Genomic DNA, 20,495 nt, shown 5'->3' on the forward strand with positions numbered 1-20,495 from the left:
CTATTGTGTTATATTCTCCTCCATTATTCTAACATTTCTACAAACGTAAAAGTGTTTTCTTTCCAATGATACCAATTATATGCATATTTTGGCTTCAGGGCCTGAGCAACAGGCAGTTTACTTTGGGCACGTCATTCAGACAGGAAGTGAGTAAAAATCCCTAAGAAGTTTAATTTTAAGAACATGATGTTGTTTTGTCCATTTTAACCCGTATTGAAGTAGTTACGAGGTCACTGTTTCTCAATGTGTGTGGCACACTAGGCTTACAGTTATGCCTCATCAAGCACTGTGTTCTGTAATGTCTAGAAGGTATATACTTGCAACAAAATAACCAACCACATTGGGGCACTAACGGCTCCATCTGTCTTTCCTCAATTGAATGTATAAGAATTAAATGTATAGGAATGACATGTATAGGAATGACAACATTTCCTCTTGACAGACAACATTTTGACAGGATGTAACCTCCTCAAGGTGAAAGCTGTATTTGGTAGCCAAATGCAGATGGAAAGCTGAAGGCCCATGTTGACCAGTCCAGATGGCATAGGGAGATACCAGCCATGCAAATGGCAAAGATCCCTTTTTCAAAGTAGCTACTCATCGCCTCCGTCGTGCTGCTTTCAAGCATTTCCCCATTTACTTAAGTCAGACGCAGCCTGTTCACTGTGAGCATTCAGCCTACCCCGATGGTCTCCTGGTAGACATGGATTACAAACTGCATCCCACCTTTTGATCACTAGTTTCACAGGTCAAAGCCAGGTTTAAGAGCAGTTTACTTGAGGCAAGGTCAGTAATCTCCTCTTATTGAAAAGCTATTATCTTTCATCATTTCTATGCACTGCATTTACAAATGGTTCATACTGCTTAATACTTGGGGGTTGCCCTGTATATTCTTATTCAAATGTATGCCAAGTTGTGGTTTGAAAATACATTTTGAAAGAATATGAAAAAAATGATTGTGTCAATGAAACATCTTATTCCATGAATATTGTGACACATTTTTATTTGGTAACATTTTAAGTAGTCTAATAATTAGTTAGACTAGATTACCCAGGCCCAGATTTACCCTACTTCTGGATTAAGAAGTACTTTCAATTGAGACTCTCCAGTTCATTTTTTGCTCAGTCTTTTCAAATAAAGTGAACTTCAATAGACAGAAAATATAAAGGTCTGGAGTACCATCTCATTAATGCTCAAATGAATGTCATATTGAGAGTACAGATGACTTCAGCCATCAAGTGTATATAGGCTGCTTCTGTGTAGTCTTCTGTTCCATTCACACTAACCTGGTGTACCATCTCATTAATGTTTAAATTAATATCATATTTGAGAGTCCATAAATTAATGAGTATTTTGTTTTTATGTGTTGTGATACAACAACAACCTCTTAACGGACCATGATGTTTTGTAATTCCTGGATTTAGTATCAACATGGTGACCAAGATGACTGTGTAGGTGTGCTGAGCTTTTACTGCTTTTTGGGGTCTGTTCGGTTTTGGTTTATTACAAAAAAAACACGGTTTTCAATTTCAGTTTTGATTAGACATGAAATACACTATGCATTACGTGGGTTAAATGCTGGAACACTGAATAACACAATTAATACAAGTCCCATGATGGAAGTGACTGCCCATTACTGCTTATCACTAATTAACCGTAATTTAATCACATTACTTGACTTTAATAAAATATTTGTTTTATTTGATGACTTCATTATTTAATTCCAAGTCATTATCTCATCTCTATATCTCATCTCTTTTATGACTCTGAATACCAGCTACGAATGACTTAGATCATGTATTTATAGGCTCGCCAATCAACTGATGAACAAGTATAAGCAGGCGTGCAATGAATTGTGGTCTTTGTAGTTAATTACTGCTTTAAACTATGTTCAACTCCCTACTACATCGCACAGTTCAGGAATCATCTGATTTATCTCTACAGAAACTGCACATGGAGCTCACAGAAAACAAGAACAAAATGGAATTCAAGTAAGTGTACTGATGTCGGTCATTTAATCAAATCAAATTGGTTTATAAAGCCAATCTTACATCAGCTGATATATCAAAGTTCTGTACAGAAACCCTGCCTAAAGCCCCAAACAGCAAGCAATGCAGGTGTAGAAGCACGGTGGCTAGGAAAAAGTCCCTAGAAAGGCCAGAACCTAGGAAGAAACCTAGAGAGGAACCAGGCTATGAGGGGTGGCCAGTCCTCTTCTGGAGGAAGAGTTGTTTTAAAAAACGAAAAATAACCTCAAGTAAAATGTTGATAGTCTTCTTTAATTAATAAACACGAGCAAATACATGTGCTGTGGGATTGTAGTTTAATGAAACAATGGCCATGTGAATAACTGAGAGGACATAGAGTGTACATAGTAAGTTGATTGTTCTATGTTTTATTTAATGAGCAGAGATTGATTGACAAGGATTATTCAATGCGTCATAAGCAGGTCAACAGGACAAGCTCACCACCTGCTGTGTCTGTATTATGGGGTAATGCAAAGTAATGCAAAAGAAAGTTTGACTAGCTAATTTTGGACTTTGTATACTTCAGGAAAAGGAGCTCAGGAGATAAAAGGCTAATTAATAATGATCATGACCTATATTCTTTACAGCAGTATCTACCTCAGAGTGAAACATAAAAGAAAATAAACCACCTAGAGATGGACAATAAAATCTGAATAGAATAATAAAAGCAACAAGTAGCACGGACTCAAATGAGACAAAAATAAAACAGTAAGGTCGATAATAAGAACATCAATGAGGTATCACTACAGTATCACTATTGTCTGTCATGAAAATTGATGTTTTAATTCATTAATGTGTCCAAATTGTTGAAGCAGTGTAAATCTTCTTTGCTTCCATCAGACAAACGATGTGGGCCAGAGCAGTAATACTTTACTGCGGCGTGGTATTCCTCTACCACCAGGTAAGCAGTACAGTTGAAGTCGGAAGTTTACATACACCTTAGCCAAATTCATTTAAACTCAGTTTTTCACAATTCCTGACATTTAATCCTAGTAAAAATTCCCTGTCTTAGGTCAGTTAGGATCACCACTTTATTTTAAAAATGTGAAATGTCAGAATAATAGTAGAGGTAATTATTTATTTCAGCTTTTATTTCTTTCATCACATTCCCAGTGGGTCAGAAGGACCAATTAGTATTTGGTAGCATTACCTTTAAATTGTTTAACTTGGGTCAAACGTTTCAGGTAGCCTTCCACAAGCTTCCCACAATAAGTTGGGTGAATTTTGGCCCATTCCTCCTGACAGAGCTGGTGTAACTGAGTCAGGTTTGTAGGCCTCCTTTCTCGCACACGCTTTTTCAGTTCTGCCCAGAAATGTTCTATAGGATTGAGGTCAAGGCTTTGTGATGGCCACTCCAATACTTTGACTTTGTTGTCCTTAAGCCATTTTGCCACAACTCTGGAAGTATGCTTGGGGTCACTGTCCATTTGGAAGACCCATTTGTGACCAAGCTTTAACTTCCTGACTCATGTCTTGAGATGTTGCTTCAATATATCCACATAATTTTTCTACCTCGTGATGCCATCTATTTTGTGAAGTGCACCAGTCCCTCCTGCAGCAAAGCACTCCCACAACATGATGCTGCCACCCCTGTGCTCCACGGTTGGGATGATGTTCTTCGGCTTGCAAGCCTCCCCCTTTTTCCTCCAGACATAATGATGGTTATTATGGCCAAACAGTTATATTTTTGTTTTATCAGACCAGAGGACATTTCTCAAAAAAGTGTGATCTTTGTCCCCATGTGCAGTTGCAAACCGTAGTCTGGCTTTTTTATGGCGGTTTAGGAGCAGTGGCTTCTTCCTTGCTGAGCGGCCTTTCAAGTTATGTCGATATTGGACTTGTTTTACTGTGGATATTGATACTGTACTTTTGTACCTGTTTCCTCCAGCATCTTTACAAGGTCCTTTGCTGTTGTTCTGGGATTGATTTGCACTTTCGAACCAAAGTACTGAGCGGTATGACGGCTGCGTGGTCCCATGGTGTTTATACTTGCAAACTATTATTTGTACAGATGAACGTGGTACCTTCAGGCCTTTGGAAATTGCTCCCCCCGATGAACCAGACTTGTGGAGGTCTACCATTTTTTACTGACGTCTAGGATGATTTCTTTTGATTTTCCCATGATGTCAAGCAAAGAGGCACTGAGTTTGAAGGTAGACCTTGAAATACATCCTCAGGTACACCTCCAATTGACTCAAATGATATCAATTAGCCTGTCAGAAGCTTCTAAAGCCATGACATTATTTTGGGGAATTTTCCAAGCTGTTTATAAAGGCACAGTCAACTTAGTGTCACCCCCTGACCTTAGAGAGCCTTTTTTATATCTTTTTTTGGTTTGGTCAGGGTGTGATTTGGGTGGGCATTCTATGTCCTTTATTTCATTGTGTTTCTATGTGTTGGTCGGTATGGTTCTCAATCAGGGACAGCTGTCTATCGTTGTCTCTGATTGGGGATCATATTTAGGTAGCTCTTTCTCCCTCCTTTCAGTGTGGGTAGTTAACTTTGTTTGTGGCACTTAGCACTGTTAAGCGTCAAGGTTGTGTTTGTTACTTCTTGTTTTGTTATTTCTTGTTTTGTTGGCAACATTTTAAATAAAAAAGTAAATGTACTCTCACCACGCTGCACCTTGGTTCACTTCTTTCAACGGCCGTGACTGTCATGTTTGTCATTTATTATCATGTCTTGTCCCTGTGCTCCCCATTCTATTCGTTTCCCTCTGCTGGTCTTATTAGGTTCTTTCCCTCTTTCTATCCCTCTCTCTCCCCCTCCCTCTCTCACTCTCTCGCTCTCTCTTCTCTCTATCGTTCCGTTCCTGCTCCCAGCTGTTCCTATTCCCCTAATCATCATTTAGTCTTCCCACACCTGTTCCCGATCCTTTCCCCTGATTAGAGTCCCTATTTCTTCCTTTGTGTTCCGTTCCTGTCCTGTCGGTTCCTTGTTTAGAATTCACCGTGCTGTGATTGTGTATCGCCCTGTCCTGTCGTGTTTTTGCCTTCATCAGATGCTGCGTGTGAGCAGGTGTCTCTGTCAGCTACGGCCTGCGCCTACCCGAAGCGACCTGCAGTCTGTGGCCACTTCTCCTGTTATTCCCCTCTACAGACTAGAGGATTTCTGTTATTCCCTGTTTGGACATTTCCTGTTAAGGATTCAGGATTTGTCGTTTTCTGTTTGGACTTGAATAAACTCTGTTTCTGTTAAGTCGCTTTTGGGTCCTCTTTCACCTGCATGACAGAAGGAACCGACCAAGGAATGGACCCAGCGACTTCAGACGCTCGTTACACTGCCGTCGAGATCCAAGGAGCCATGCTCGGCAGACACGAGCAGGAATTGTCTGCTGCTCGCCATGCCGTGGAGAACCTGGCCGCTCAGGTTTCCGACCTCTCTGGACAGTTCCAGAGTCTACGTCTCGTGCCACCTGTTACTTCCTGGCCTGCCGAGCCTCCAGAACCTAGGGTTAATAACCCACCTTGCTACTCCGGGCAGCCCACTGAGTGCCGCTCCTTTCTCACGCAGTGTGAGATTGTGTTCTCTCTCCAACCCAACACATACTCTAGAGAGAGAGCTCGGGTTGCTTACGTCATTTCACTCCTTACTGGCCGGGCTCGAGAATGGGGCACAGCTATCTGGGAGGCAAGGGCTGATTGCTCTAACAAGTTCCAGAACTTTAAAGAGGAGATGATTCGGGTTTTTGACCGTTCAGTTTTTGGTGGGGAGGCTTCTAGGGTCCTGGCTTCCTTATGCCAAGGTGAACGGTCCATAACGGATTATTCTATTGAGTTTCGCACTCTTGCTGCCTCTAGTGAGTGGAACGAGCCGGCGCTGCTCGCTCGTTTTCTGGAGGGACTCCACGCAGTGGTTAAGGATGAGATTCTCTCCCGGGAGGTTCCTTCAGATGTGGACTCTTTGATTGCTCTCGCCATCCGCATAGAACGACGGGTAGATCTTCGTCACCGGGCTCGTGGAAGAGAGCTCGCATCAACGGTGTTTCCCTGCTCCGCATCGCAACCATCTCCCTCCTCTGGCTTTGAGACTGAGCCCATGCAGCTGGGAGGGATTCGCATCTCGACTAAGGAGAGGGAACGGAGGATCACCAACCGCCTGTGCCTCTATTGCGGAGTTGCTGGACATTTTGTTAATTCATGTCCAGTAAAAGCCAGAGCTCATCTGTAAGCGGAGGGCTACAGGTGAGCGCAACTACTCAAGTCTCTCCATCAAAATCCTGTACTACTTTGTCGGTCCATCTACGCTGGACCGGTTCGGTGCTACATGTAGTGCCTTGATAGACTCTGGGGCTGAGGGTTGTTTCATGGACGAAGCATGGGTTCGGAAACATGACATTCCTTTCAGAGAGTTAGAGAAGCCTACGCCCATGTTCGCCTTAGATGGTAGTCATCTTCCCAGTATCAGATTTGAGACACTACCTTTAACCCTCACAGTATCTGGTAACCACAGTGAGACTATTTCTTTTTTGATTTTCCGTTCACCGTTTACACCTGTTGTTTTGGGTCATCCCTGGCTAGTATGTCATAATCCTTCTATTAATTGGTCTAGTAATTCTATCCTATCCTGGAACGTTTCTTGTCATGTGAAGTGTTTAATGTCTGCCATCCCTCCCGTTTCTTCTGTCCCTACTTCTCAGGAGGAACCTGGCGATTTGACAGGAGTGCCGGAGGAATATCATGATCTGCGCACGGTCTTCAGTCGGTCCCGAGCCAACTCCCTTCCTCCTCACCGGTCGTATGATTGTAGTATTGATCTCCTTCCGGGGACCACTCCTCCTCGAGGTAGACTATACTCTCTGTCGGCTCCCGAACGTAAGGCTCTCGAGGATTATTTGTCTGTGTCTCTTGACGCCGGTACCATAGTGCCTTCTTCCTCTCCGGCCGGGGCGGGGTTCTTTTTTGTTAAGAAGAAGGACGGTACTCTGCGCCCTGCGTGGATTATCGAGGGCTGAATGACATAACGGTTAAGAATCGTTATCCGCTTCCCCTTATGTCATCAGCCTTCGAGATTCTGCAGGGAGCCAGGTGCTTTACTAAGTTGGACCTTCGTAACGCTTACCATCTCGTGCGCATCAGAGAGGGGGACGAGTGGAAAACGGCGTTTAACACTCCGTTAGGGCATTTTGAGTACCGGGTTCTGCCGTTCGGTCTCGCCAATGCGCCAGCTGTTTTTCAGGCATTAGTTAATGATGTTCTGAGAGACATGCTGAACATCTTTGTTTTTGTCTATCTTGACGATATCCTGATTTTTTCTCCGTCACTCGAGATTCATGTTCAGCACGTTCGACGTGTTCTACAGCGCCTTTTAGAGAATTGTCTCTACGTAAAGGCTGAGAAGTGCTCTTTTCATGTCTCCTCCGTTACTTTTCTCGGTTCCGTTATTTCCGCTGAAGGCATTCAGATGGATTCCGCTAAGGTCCAAGCTGTCAGTGATTGGCCCGTTCCAAGGTCACGTGTCGAGTTGCAGCGCTTTTTAGGTTTCGCTAATTTCTATCGGCGTTTCATTCGTAATTTCGGTCAAGTTGCTGCCCCTCTCACAGCTCTTACTTCTGTCAAGACGTGTTTTAAGTGGTCCGGTTCCGCCCAGGAGCTTTTGATCTTCTAAAAGAACGTTTTACGTCCGCTCCTATCCTCGTTACTCCTGACGTCACTAGACAATTCATTGTCGAGGTTGACGCTTCAGAGGTAGGCGTGGGAGCCATTCTATCCCAGCGCTTCCAGTCTGACGATAAGGTTCATCCTTGCGCTTATTTTTCTCATCGCCTGTCGCCATCTGAGCGCAACTATGATGTGGGTAACCGTGAACTGCTCGCCATCCGCTTAGCCCTAGGCGAATGGCGACAGTGGTTGGAGGGAGCGACCGTTCCTTTTGTCGTTTGGACAGACCATAAGAACCTTGAGTACATCCGTTCTGCCAAACGACTTAATGCCCGTCAAGCTCGTTGGGCGTTGTTTTTCGCTCGTTTCGAGTTTGTGATTTCTTACCGTCCGGGTAGCAAGAACACCAAGCCTGATGCCTTATCCCGTCTGTTTAGTTCTTCTGTGGCTTCTACTGATCCCGAGGGGATTCTTCCTTATGGGCGTGTTGTCGGGTTAACAGTCTGGGGAATTGAAAGACAGGTTAAGCAAGCACTCACGCACACTGCGTCGCCGCGCTTGTCCTAGTAACCTCCTTTTCGTTCCTGTTTCCACTCGTCTGGCTGTTCTTCAGTGGGCTCACTCTGCCAAGTTAGCTGGTCATCCCGGTGTTCGAGGCACTCTTGCATCTATTCGCCAGCGCTTTTGGTGGCCGACTCAGGAGCGTGACACGCGCCGTTTCGTGGCTGCTTGTTCGGACTGCGCGCAGACTAAGTCGGGTAACTCTCCTCCTGCCGGTCGTCTCAGACCGCTCCACATTCCTTCTCGACCATGGTCTCACATCGCCTTAGACTTCATTACCGGTCTGCCTTTGTCTGCGGGGAAGACTGTGATTCTTACGGTTGTCGATAGGTTCTCTAAGGCGGCACATTTCATTCCCCTCGCTAAACTTCCTTCCGCTAAGGAGACGGCACAAATCATTATTGAGAATGTATTCAGAATTCATGGCCTCCCGTTAGACGCCGTTTCAGACAGAGGCCCGCAATTCACGTCACAGTTTTGGAGGGAGTTCTGTCGTTTGATTGGTGCGTCCGTCAGTCTCTCTTCCGGGTTTCATCCCCAGTCTAACGGTCAAGCAGAGAGGGCCAATCAGACGATTGGTCGCATACTACGCAGCCTTTCTTTCAGAAACCCTGCGTCTTGGGCAGAACAGCTCCCCTGGGCAGAATACGCTCACAATTCGCTTCCTTCGTCTGCTACCGGGTTATCTCCGTTTCAGAGTAGTCTGGGTTACCAGCCTCCTCTGTTCTCATCCCAGCTTGCCGAGTCCAGCGTTCCCTCCGCTCAAGCGTTTGTCCAACGTTGTGAGCGCACCTGGAGGAGGGTGAGGTCTGCACTTTGCCGTTACAGGGCACAGACGGTGAGAGCCGCCAATAAACGCAGGATTAAGAGTCCAAGGTATTGTTGCGGCCAGAGAGTGTGGCTTTCCACTCGCAACCTTCCTCTTACGACAGCTTCTCGTAAGTTGACTCCGCGGTTCATTGGTCCGTTCCGTGTCTCCCAGGTCGTCAATCCTGTCGCTGTGCGACTGCTTCTTCCGCGACATCTTCGTCGCGTCCATCCTGTCTTCCATGTCTCCTGTGTTAAGCCCTTTCTTCGCACCCCGTTCGTCTTCCCTCCCCCCCCTCCCGTCCTTGTCGAGAGCGCACCTATTTACAAGGTACATAAGATCATGGACATGCGTTCTCGGGGACGGGGTCACCAATACTTAGTGGATTGGGAGGGTTACGGTCCTGAGGAGAGGAGTTGGGTTCCGTCTCGGGACGTGCTGGACCGTTCACTCATCGATGATTTCCTCCGTTGCCGCCAGGATTCCTCCTCGAGTGCGCCAGGAGGCGCTCGGTGAGTGGGGGTACTGTCATGTTTGTCATTTATTATCATGTCTTGTCCCTGTGCTCCCCATTCTATTCGTTTCCCTCTGCTGGTCTTATTAGGTTCTTTCCCTCTTTCTATCCCTCTCTCTCCCCCTCCCTCTCTCACTCTCTCGCTCTCTCTTCTCTCTATCGTTCCGTTCCTGCTCCCAGCTGTTCCTATTCCCCTAATCATCATTTAGTCTTCCCACACCTGTTCCCGATCCTTTCCCCTGATTAGAGTCCCTATTTCTTCCTTTGTGTTCCGTTCCTGTCCTGTCGGTTCCTTGTTTAGAATTCACCGTGCTGTGATTGTGTATCGCCCTGTCCTGTCGTGTTTTTGCCTTCATCAGATGCTGCGTGTGAGCAGGTGTCTCTGTCAGCTACGGCCTGCGCCTACCCGAAGCGACCTGCAGTCTGTGGCCACTTCTCCTGTTATTCCCCTCTACAGACTAGAGGATTTCTGTTATTCCCTGTTTGGACATTTCCTGTTAAGGATTCAGGATTTGTCGTTTTCTGTTTGGACTTGAATAAACTCTGTTTCTGTTAAGTCGCTTTTGGGTCCTCTTTCACCTGCATGACAGTGACACTTAGTGTATATAAACTTCTGACCCACTGGAATTGTGATACAGTCAATTATAAGTGAAATAATCTGTAAACAATTGTTGGAAAAATGACTTGTGTCATGCACAAAGTAGATGTCCTAACCGACTTGCCAAAACTATAGTTTGTTAACAAGAAATTTGTGTAGTGGTTGAAAACAAGTTTTATTGACTCCAACCTAAGTTTATGTAAACTTACATTGCAGTAGTACTTGAAATGAGCCAGTTGGACAATTTACACAGTAGCCATGGATGTTAGTCAAGTAAACTAAGTAAAGATAAGCACCGATTAAAAATAACATATATGGAGGAAACCTAATGAATGTATCTTATTTCAAAGATGAATTCTAGTGGACATATGTAGTTATTGACCCTTTGATGATGAAATCTAACGTCTCTCTCTCTCTCCATTTACACAGGCCTTCGCAGTGGGTGAGTTATTTGATCTACATATTTATGTCTGAATACATAACAAACCAAGCAGGTTACTCTCTATGACGAGAACTAGAAAAGGGCCACATGAGGACAAGTGAATTGACTAACTCTCTCACACCAGCAGATCTTGAAGACTCTTGAAGACCCTCCCCAATCATTAGAATTAGCTGCCGAAAAGGCTCTCTTGCACATTCACCTAAACTAAAATACAAACGTTCCTTTGTGTCACTGATTGTTTCAGATACCTACATGGCTGAGTTCATGGTAGAGAGCAATGTTACATTTGACATCTCTGGTACTCTATCATCGATCAAGGAAATAACTACAGATAATGGAAGTATGACCATTGAACTGCTTGAACTAACAGCGGGTACAGTATCATTATTTCTACCAAATATGGTTTGATAGAGAAATGTTCCTCTATCAGTGTTTTTTCATCCGTAGTCTGATTGTTGTTGATGGATCATGTGTGTTTCTGTGTAGAATGTGAAATTGTTGGAGGTAATTCTAAATGTAACTGTTCGACAACGTACATCTGGAGCAACGCAGTGTGTGACGAGTTCCAGTGCTGCAATGGCTCGTCTTGTAATGCAAATATTTCTGACTTGCCAGCCTTCTGTATTCCCAAAGAGAAAGGTATTATTGTTGATACTTATTTTTACTTTACTTTACTTTACTTTACCATTATTTGATATGATCAATAGGATGGATAACACTGTTGTCACAATTCTAATGTTTTGTTTTTGTTTACATAGTTTTCTTTAATGGAACAGTCACAGTGGGAAAAGTATTTAGTGAAACTAATACTATCAAACAACAGGTACATTTTCATTTTTACATTTAGGGAATTAAAATCTGATGAAATAGTATAATTTGGTTTAGATTCAATTATTCAAATGTATAACGACTTAAAGAAATGTATATACACTCCTCCCGGGTGGCGCAGTGTTCTAGGGCACTGCATCGCAGTGCTATCTGTGCCACCAGAGACTCTGGGTTCGTGCCCAGGCTCTGTCACAGACGGTCGTGACCGGGAGGTCCGTGGGGCAACGCACAATTGGCCCGGACGGGGTTAGGGAGGGTTTGGCCGGTAGGGATATCCTTGTCACATCGCACACTAGCGACCCCTGTGGCGGGCTGGGCACAGTGCAAGCTAGCCAGGTTGCACGGTGTTTCTTCCGACAAATTGGTGCGGCTGGCTTCCGGGTTGGATGCGAGCTGTGTTAAGAAGCAGTGCGGCTTGGTTGGGTAGTGTTTCGGAGGACGCATGACTTTCGACCTTCATCTCTCCCGATGAGACAAGATAGTAACTACTAACAATTCGATACCATGAAACTGGGGAGAAAAGGGGGTAAACTTTTTTTTAAAGAACAAAAAAAAAGGTGTAAATACATTTCTTATAATGTGAACATGTAATACATTATATTTAATCTTGATTAACACAATTACTTTTTCTCTCAGCTCACAGAGGGTTTTCAACAATTAAATGGGTTTGAGGGCCTTAATGTATCTGGACCTAGGTAATACATTCAACTATTATTATAGGATATATTCATTCCTTAATATTTGGCAGAGTGCTTGTTTTTCTCCCCAAGATGCAACATCGATTTTTGTTTTTGTCTCCCTTTCACCCATTGGCAACTCAATATTGACACACAAGGGGTGATGGCCACATTGTTGATTTCAAAGTGGATGTCAGTGTCATATTTCTGACTAAAAAAATTACAAAAATAACAGCTGACCTGGAAATGACTGTAGGCTCCTCTGCCAAAATATCTGTTGAAACATCAGGTAAATGTCCTCCCTCTTCCATTACAGTACAGTCCTTTCACATAGTGATATTAAGACCATGAGGAGATCAGCCACATTAGGCTCAGATAAGGCACAGGAGAAAATACTGTGTGAAAATACTAGTGAAAATGGAGTCTCTGCACACTCCAATCAGATGCAGTTTCAGAGTTGCAAAGCTTTTGGTTATGATATGATAACCTATGGACCATACAAACAAGTGCAAAGACAATATGATATTAAGAAATGTAGCAAGAATTATGGTATGAAATTAATTAGGTTATGTTGGTAATGATTATGTGAAACGTGTAAAGATCTATTGTATTATTTATTGTATTGATATTGTATGTCTCTACTTTTCCACAGGATTTGTAAGCATTAAGTATCCAATGAACAAAGTGCCATACCGCTCAACACCAACGCTGAGTTGCACATTTAAAGAAACAACATTTGATGAAACAGATGGCTCTTGGAACTGGAACTTGATAAAGGGAAGTGAGACATTTGGTCTGAACACTGGAACCAGCATAACCGTGACATCCCCAGAGGCATCACCTAACTGTACCACAGTCCAAATTAAAAAGTTGTCAGGGAACTGGGCAGGTGTGTCTGAGAGACCTATGATGCTTGCCAATATAAATCGAGGGAGTAGGATTATATTTCCGGTTTATGTGGTTATTGTACACAGTACATCTGTTCGATACTGAAATAGACCTACTAATATGATCCTGTTTATTGCTTTTTTATTGCTTCTAAAGGAATGTATAAGTGTGGATTTTCCAAAGGATCCATTGTGCACGCAGCCTCTGCAGAGTTGAAGGTAGCCCTGCTACCAGATCAGATCACCATGACGAGTACCCCACTGACTGTAGAATGCCATGATATAAACCCTCAAAGTGTGATGGTCAGCGCAACCATCGAGAGCAGCACGGAGATGTACAATGTTACTTGGTTATACCAAGCTCAAATGGAACCCCCAAATCCATCATCAGGTACTCTTTATGAACTGTGTCTTGAACTTTGTATCACTTTATTTCTCTTTGTGCTCAAAATGTATAAAGTTGCAGTAACTTGAGAAAAATGTCAACATGCTTTTCTAGTCTCGCCAGCGGGGACCAGCTACAGCATAACTCCAAAGATAAATTGCAAGCAAACAGAATTACCGCATGTTTTCACAGTCAAATTTACAAACCAGGAGAACGAGACTGAAAGTGCAAGCATAACTATACCAGTGATTTATGGTATGTTTAGGTTGTATGAATCCTCTGAATGAATTTGCTTAATCCTCTTCACCCTTTTTGGACATAACGCCACTTTAACAATTCACTTAAACACATTTGAGTGACAGTACTAAACTTGTATGGTTTATTTATACAACATGTACAAAAATGAAGTGGATGTTTAGTTCTTATTACTACTCCTCACTGACCAACGCTTGTTTTTATCAGCTGAGGAAAAGGAGATGGCTTGTTTAGTAGACTATCTTTGGCCAAAAACCCCAAAAGGTGACACTATTGTCATCCGACAATGTGAGCCGAGGAGAGTGGGGTATAACGAGAGGACATGCAAGGGGCCTGCATGGATGGATGTGCTGGATAACTGTGTCAATGAGGAACTTAATCAAATTCTCATTTCAGCAGCAGTGAGTATGGCCTTAAACCTCCTGCAGTCATAGAACTCTCACACTTTCAAGTTGATATGGAACATTGGTAGTGTTTTGGTGAATGTCTATGTTTTGAGTGAAAGCGCTTGCATTCTTGCATTACAGTAATATGATAACATTACTCACGGGTTGGTGATGAATCACATTCTTCAACTACATATCCAGCCACTGGAATAATGTGACTATCATTAAAATGTTTTAGGCCTGTAGAATGTGTTGGTATTGCAAAGAAATGTACTATTCCATGTGTGTTGTACCATTCCAGAACTTTAGAGAGGGACTTGGGGCCACACAAGACATTGCTCGTGAAATATTTTCTGGGTTAAAGAACAACACAGTTGCTGACACGAACAGCTCAGTTGCTGATTTGAATGCATCCATCAGTATTCTGGATGTCATGTCTGAAGCATCAGAAACTATCACCCTGGATGAGTCCGTTTTAGATGTGAGCCATTCTGTTTTTTATTTGAGATAGATTACTCTTTATAGGAGCAATCTGCTGTTGATACGTCCATTTGACTAAAGTCATGACAGGCTAAAGCAATGATATATAGCCATTGATTCTAGAAAAATATAACTTATAAATGCTTATGTAACTTCAACTGTCTTACCCCATCATAACCCAAAATATAAGCTTGTTTACTCCAATGTTTGTAAACAATGTAATTGTAAACAAACACTGTACATCTGGAGAATGGTTCAAACTATAATTTCAGTCTGCATCCATAGCGCTCTCTTTGGATTTGAGAGTGGCTACATTCCTCCAGCTCCATCCCTGAGATATTGTCCAAAACAGTTGCACTTTGTTATTGTTTGAACTGCAGATTGCACCTTTAAACTGTTGCCAAATATTGGGTGATTTGCACATACCCCAGTCAAGAGTTATACTGCTTTATACAATATATCTCATACAGAAACATTCATTTGTCAAATATAATTCACAGGTTTTTCTTGATGCAGCAAGCAACATGTTGAATAACCCTTGGAAGGCAGTCAACACAACCATTGAATATAGAATGTCTTCAAAATACCTCAAGTCTGTCGAGGGTCTAGTGAAGAACATCAAAATGAATACCAGTAACGGAAATGACACCCCAAATCTGCAATTCAAACTCTGCCGAGCTCAAAATAACTCATCTTGCAATCGAACTGTGTTTGGCGTTGAGGTCAAATTGGCCCAGTCCTCAGGAATAGTAAAAACTGTGGGAGTAAAAAACCTGGCTGACAAATTAAACAATTCAAAATTCCCAGACAGTGAGTTCCCTAGCATTGTGGTGTCAGCCACACTGCAAAACAGTAACGACTCCAAAATAGACATCAAATTGGACTTTCCCATCAACCAGTCAATGTCTCGAGACTCTAAAATCCTCTGTGTGTTCTGGAACACCACATTAAAGGAATGGTCTGAAGAAGGCTGCAAGTGGAAGGAAATGGTCAACGACAAAAGCTACTGTGAGTGCACCCACCTGACCTCCTTCTCAGTGCTCATGTCCAAGACCCCGGTGAAGCTGCCCTTTCTGGATGAGATTACCTACGTAGGCCTGGGCATGTCCATCTGCTCCCTTATTGTCTTCCTCTTCATCGAGGCGCTGGTGTGGTCGGCTGTTGTGAAGTCCAACCTCTCACACTTCCGCCACACAGCCCTGGTCAACATCTCTCTATGCCTTTTATTGGCCGACTGCAGTTTCCTGGCCTCCTCCATCCCCAGCATCTCTGATACCTGGTGCCTCATACTGACCGTGACCAAGCATTTCTTCTTTCTGGCTATGTTCTGCTGGATGCTATGCCTCAGCGTCATGCTAATACACCAGCTCATCTTCGTCTTCCACCCGCTGAGGAAGAGGGTGTATCTGCTCTTGTCCACCGTCCTTGGGTACGTCTGTCCCGCAGTGATCGTGGCAGCTACCTATGTGTACTACAAATACACAGGAAACCCCTACCACAACACAACAACCTGCTGGCTCATTTACGATGGACTTCTGAAAGGGTCCATTCACGCATTTCTTCTGCCCATCGGGACGATTGTTTTGATGAATCTGTTCTCCATGTGTGTTGTCATCATGACTCTCCTAAAGTCCAGTGTCCCTGATGGAAGTAAAGCTGACGAGAAAGAGACAGCCAAAAGCATTCTGAAAGTGGTCGTCTTTTTAACACCAGTCTTTGGGATAACATGGGTTTTGGGATTTTTTGTGCTCATTGATATCAAGGAAATGATGGGTGTTGTGATGCATTATGCTTTCACCATCATAAACTCCTTACAGGTACTTTTTCATCCATTTTCCATCACAAATATTCTTGTCTGAAACTATTGAGTGAAAAAATACCATTGTATTTATTTATTGTGTCAATGTTTTCAGGGCTTCTTCATTTTACTGACTGGATGTTTTGCAGAGAAGAAGGTATTTGTCAATCATTAGGGATCTTATGTGATTTAATAGTGTGTTTCAACAGTGAACTCTGAATACTATGTACTACCACTACTGCTTTTTGTCATGTTAATACCAGGTGCGAGATGAAGTGTTGAAAGTCATCTTGGCTGGGGTGAGTTCTGCTCTTATAGTCGCTTTTGTCTTCCCATTCATTTATAGAGCAGGAACATGTGTTTACATTTTCTTTAAGTTGCTCTTATACCTGTGTAGTAATGCTATACTTATGCTAGTTATGACATTGTAATTACATAGTACTATGGCAATTGTTCTGTAATGGAACTGAATGGCTTTTGTTATACACAAATGGAATATGGAGTGTGTAGTAACAAAAAACTCTCGGCTCCATTCCTTTGTAATTAGAACGCAAAGCCAATTAAAGTACAATATACCAACATTGTAATACCAATGGCGTTATTATAGAACGAACAGTGTTACTACACAGAAAAGCAACTTAATGTCAAGTGTTACTGAAAGCTCAGATCACCTCTCTTACCAGGCACCTACTCCCAAAGAGAAAAGTGAGAATATGAAAGTCCCCTTCAAATAAGTGATGGACATCAAGGTTTGTACAGTCTTGATAAAGGACGAACACGCCTGCTGCTGACAAACACATGTAATTTAATAAATGCAATTAACTCTTAACTATTACACAATGTTTTACTCTTCAAGCCCTTATAAGTTAAATCAGACATGTTAGTACTGGGCTGTAATAAAAGCCTGCACACCTTAAGGGTCTGCAGGATTGGGGATTGAAGAACACTGTACTCATCATATGTTTTCTACCTCAGAGAACTAGCTATATACTGGATCAAGCTATATACTGGATCAGGACCAACCCACCCATTTGCTACTACTCTCACCCAGAGGGAAACATCCACCTGGTTGGTTCCTCAAAGACAGTGATGGCTGGGGTTTAGGTGGTGTTTAGACAGGTCTTATCATGATTTCATTATATTATGTCAATAACATATTAAGTTTCATGTTAATTACTAAACTCATACACATTCATCATTTGAAAAAAACATCTTTGTGATTTCCTGGAAACATTTGTATTCCTATTTTCCACAAACAGTACTGTAGCATACTTTGACGTCAGAAGAGATGTCATAATATTACTGCTAATTTGGTCAATGACATTTCGTTATATGATTTATTAATTGAGTTGACCTGTACTTGCATTATGACTGTAGATGAAATGTGTAAATCAAAGTTATTGTAATAAACAATAAGGCCGGGATTCAATCAGAGGGGTGCTGTAGACCAGGCCCGGTCTTGGCTGTTCTGCCACCCTAGACGAGACAAAAAAATTATTGCCCCTGCAAAACTAGAAAAGTCCCAGGAAGAAAAATGACGTTCAAAACACTTTTACAATGCGTATTTTCCAGAAGTTGAAATCAGGTACATTTTCAGGTCTGAAAGAAAGTTGAAAATAAGTAATTTATAGATGTCTATGTTTGGACCAAATCAAGGCCGGTCCAGACCGGACCAAATCTGAACCAAACATAGACGTCTATTTTTGGGCCAAATCAAGTCTGGTCCAGACTAGAAAAATCTGAACCAAACATTGACGCACATGATTGGTTCAAATTTGGTCCATCTACGTGGTATGCTTACCGTTTGTAAAACATGGCGGCATAAGGCCGTGCTTATTGGGGTGTAGCCTACCATGTCAGCACACAATGGAATCTTATGAATGCCCATCCATGTGATAGGCCTACCGTTTGAAAAAAACAGGCAGTTGCATTGCCTTTATTAGTTCTGATTCCTATGACTAATCAATTTGGCTATTTAAGCTCTGAATATCAGCTACCCAACTACATCAGGAGTTATCCTGAGCCTATTTGCAATGAGAATCAATGAGTTTACACAGCGGGAAATGTGGAAGTATGTTTCTTTTTTGCTCATCAAAAATGATGGATACAAACTTGAAACCACTGGACAGAGTTTGGGAAACACTGTTGTAGAAAAGCACATTGCCTAGCGACAAGGTGTCTTTTAAAGGCTATTTCTGCAACATTTGAGGAGATTTCATTCATTGTAAACACTGCAGATATCGTCTCAAGCGGGAAATTAGCTTCAAATACACTTAAATTGCTGAGCACTTGTAAACAACGCACCTTTGATTGAATCCTGGCCTAATTGTTATTTAATTTAACGCTAGAGTAAAATCTATGGTGAAAAATTATTTAGGCCCTGTCAATATTTTAATCCATATTTTTACCCCTCCTCCCAAAACCAATGTGCCTGTTCAATGTGTAACCTGAAGTTTTTTTGTGCTTTGTGTTTTATCTTTTAAATGTTTGCGTTATGCTTGCAAAGTACATTTTTAATCTCTATTAAATCCGTATAGCGGATTCAGAGTTACAGTGTGATTAGCCGGAGACTGCATTCACGATAAATGTCAGGTATACTCCCTCTCTGGCCTCTAGGTAACCAGACTGCTGGTACTTACACCTGTCGACCATCATTACGCGCACCAGCGCTTCTTGACACTCACCTGGCGTATTTATGTCACTCCCTTTGGTTCCTCTCAGGCGCTATTGTTTCTGTTTCAGTTTCCTCTCTGTGTGCTGTTAGTGTTTCTTGTTTTGTATTATGTTCTGTTTATTTATTAAATATTCACTCCCTGTACTTGCTTCCAGACTCTTAGCGCACATCGTTACAGAATAACGCCTCACCTAAGGGAAGCATCAGGGAGTGTTTATTTTTTTGTGTTGGAAGGTGTGTCTGGTCTGGGTGTCAGTACCGGAGCTGTGGTTGTCAGGCTCTCACCCTCAGCTGGTTCATCAGGTTTCCCCGATCGGTCCGTTTCTGAACCACGGGATCGACCCCTTGGTCAGCGTCCTGCGGCAGGGGCCGCATGCCAGAGAGGGTGTACTGTCAAGTATTCTCCCTCTTTGGCCTCTAGGTCACCAGACTGTTGATTATTACGCACACCTGTCACCATCGTCACGTGCACCAGTGCTTATTGACACTCACCTCCTTGATTACATGCCCTATTTATGTCACTCCCTTTGGTTCCTTCCCCAGGCGTTGTATTTTCTGTTTCAATTTCATGTCCGTGTGCTGCTAGTGTTTCTTGTTTTGTATTATGTTCGGTTTATTTATTAAATATTCACTCCCTGTACTTGCTTCCTGACTCTGACTCTCACGCCTCAGCCAGCTCGTCCCTCGGCAGGTTGTCAGGCTCTCAGGCCTCAGCAGGTTTGTCAGGTTTCCGAGATCGGACCGCTCCTGATCCTGATTTGTATTATGTTCCGTCTATTTACATTTATATTGCGCAATCTGTAACGCTTCAGTAATACAGATTGACGAGAGCCCTAACATGTGGCTGTAGAGCAAATGCATGTAGGTAATAGAATGAAACTAAGATTAACTAGCTTTACTAGGGAAGGGTAGTTTCTCAATTAGTCTATGGACTAGATTCAATCTGGAACGTGGAAGATCATTGTTAGAGTGCGATTGACATCTTAAGGCAATGTTTCCACGTTCGCGGAGACTGAATTCACACTAAGACGCTGCATATAGTGGTTCAATCAGAAGTTACCTATAAATGTCAATCGCGCTGTAACACAGATCTTCTGCGGTCTGGATTGAATCTAGCCCTATGTTAATAATTATTTATTACATTGTTATCTGTATGTGTGTGCTCTTTCAATCATCTCATAATCAATTAAATAAATCAACAGAAATCTCACAAACAATTATTTTATTCTTGAGCAACTTGCAACAATGTTGTTTTAGTGCATGTATGTACAATTACAATTGTCCAAACCAAACAAAAACATTAATTTCGTTTTTACATACAGTTGATAACAGGGCTGGCTCCAGGATGACATCCCTGAGGGGGCATTTTAAATCCACGTGGGGGGGGGACAACTAGTATTGCTTTAGAGCTCCAATAAAACAAGGTAGATTGGTCCTACTACTGTTCAAATGTACATAAATGTATCTGAAATGTAGCCGTACACATAAACAACCAATGCTTTATAGAATAACACAAAACATTTACCTGGAGTTAACTCTGCAAATGGCACTGCTGGGTGATCTGAAAGTCATAGA

General features: G+C 42.6%; 1 protein-coding gene across 1 annotated transcript; it reads left to right on the forward strand.

Moving 5' to 3' along the window:
* Positions 1-601: 601 nt before the first annotated feature.
* Positions 602-19,560, forward strand: LOC123995147 (adhesion G-protein coupled receptor F2-like). Its single transcript, XM_046298536.1, has 19 exons — positions 602-786; positions 1,945-1,991; positions 2,868-2,928; positions 10,538-10,550; positions 10,795-10,923; positions 11,037-11,189; positions 11,309-11,373; positions 12,015-12,073; positions 12,214-12,344; positions 12,708-12,944; positions 13,100-13,333; positions 13,442-13,582; positions 13,790-13,983; positions 14,270-14,449; positions 14,949-16,265; positions 16,362-16,403; positions 16,510-16,545; positions 16,930-16,995; positions 17,222-19,560. The coding sequence occupies exons 2-18, from the start codon at positions 1,954-1,956 to the stop codon at positions 16,978-16,980; spliced, it is 3,081 nt and encodes a 1,026-aa protein (XP_046154492.1). The 5' UTR covers positions 602-786; positions 1,945-1,953; the 3' UTR covers positions 16,981-16,995; positions 17,222-19,560.
* The last annotated feature ends 935 nt before the right edge of the window (positions 19,561-20,495 follow it).

Source organism: Oncorhynchus gorbuscha, linkage group LG14, assembly GCF_021184085.1.
Source record: "Oncorhynchus gorbuscha isolate QuinsamMale2020 ecotype Even-year linkage group LG14, OgorEven_v1.0, whole genome shotgun sequence".
NCBI classification, from domain to species: domain Eukaryota; kingdom Metazoa; phylum Chordata; class Actinopteri; order Salmoniformes; family Salmonidae; genus Oncorhynchus; species Oncorhynchus gorbuscha.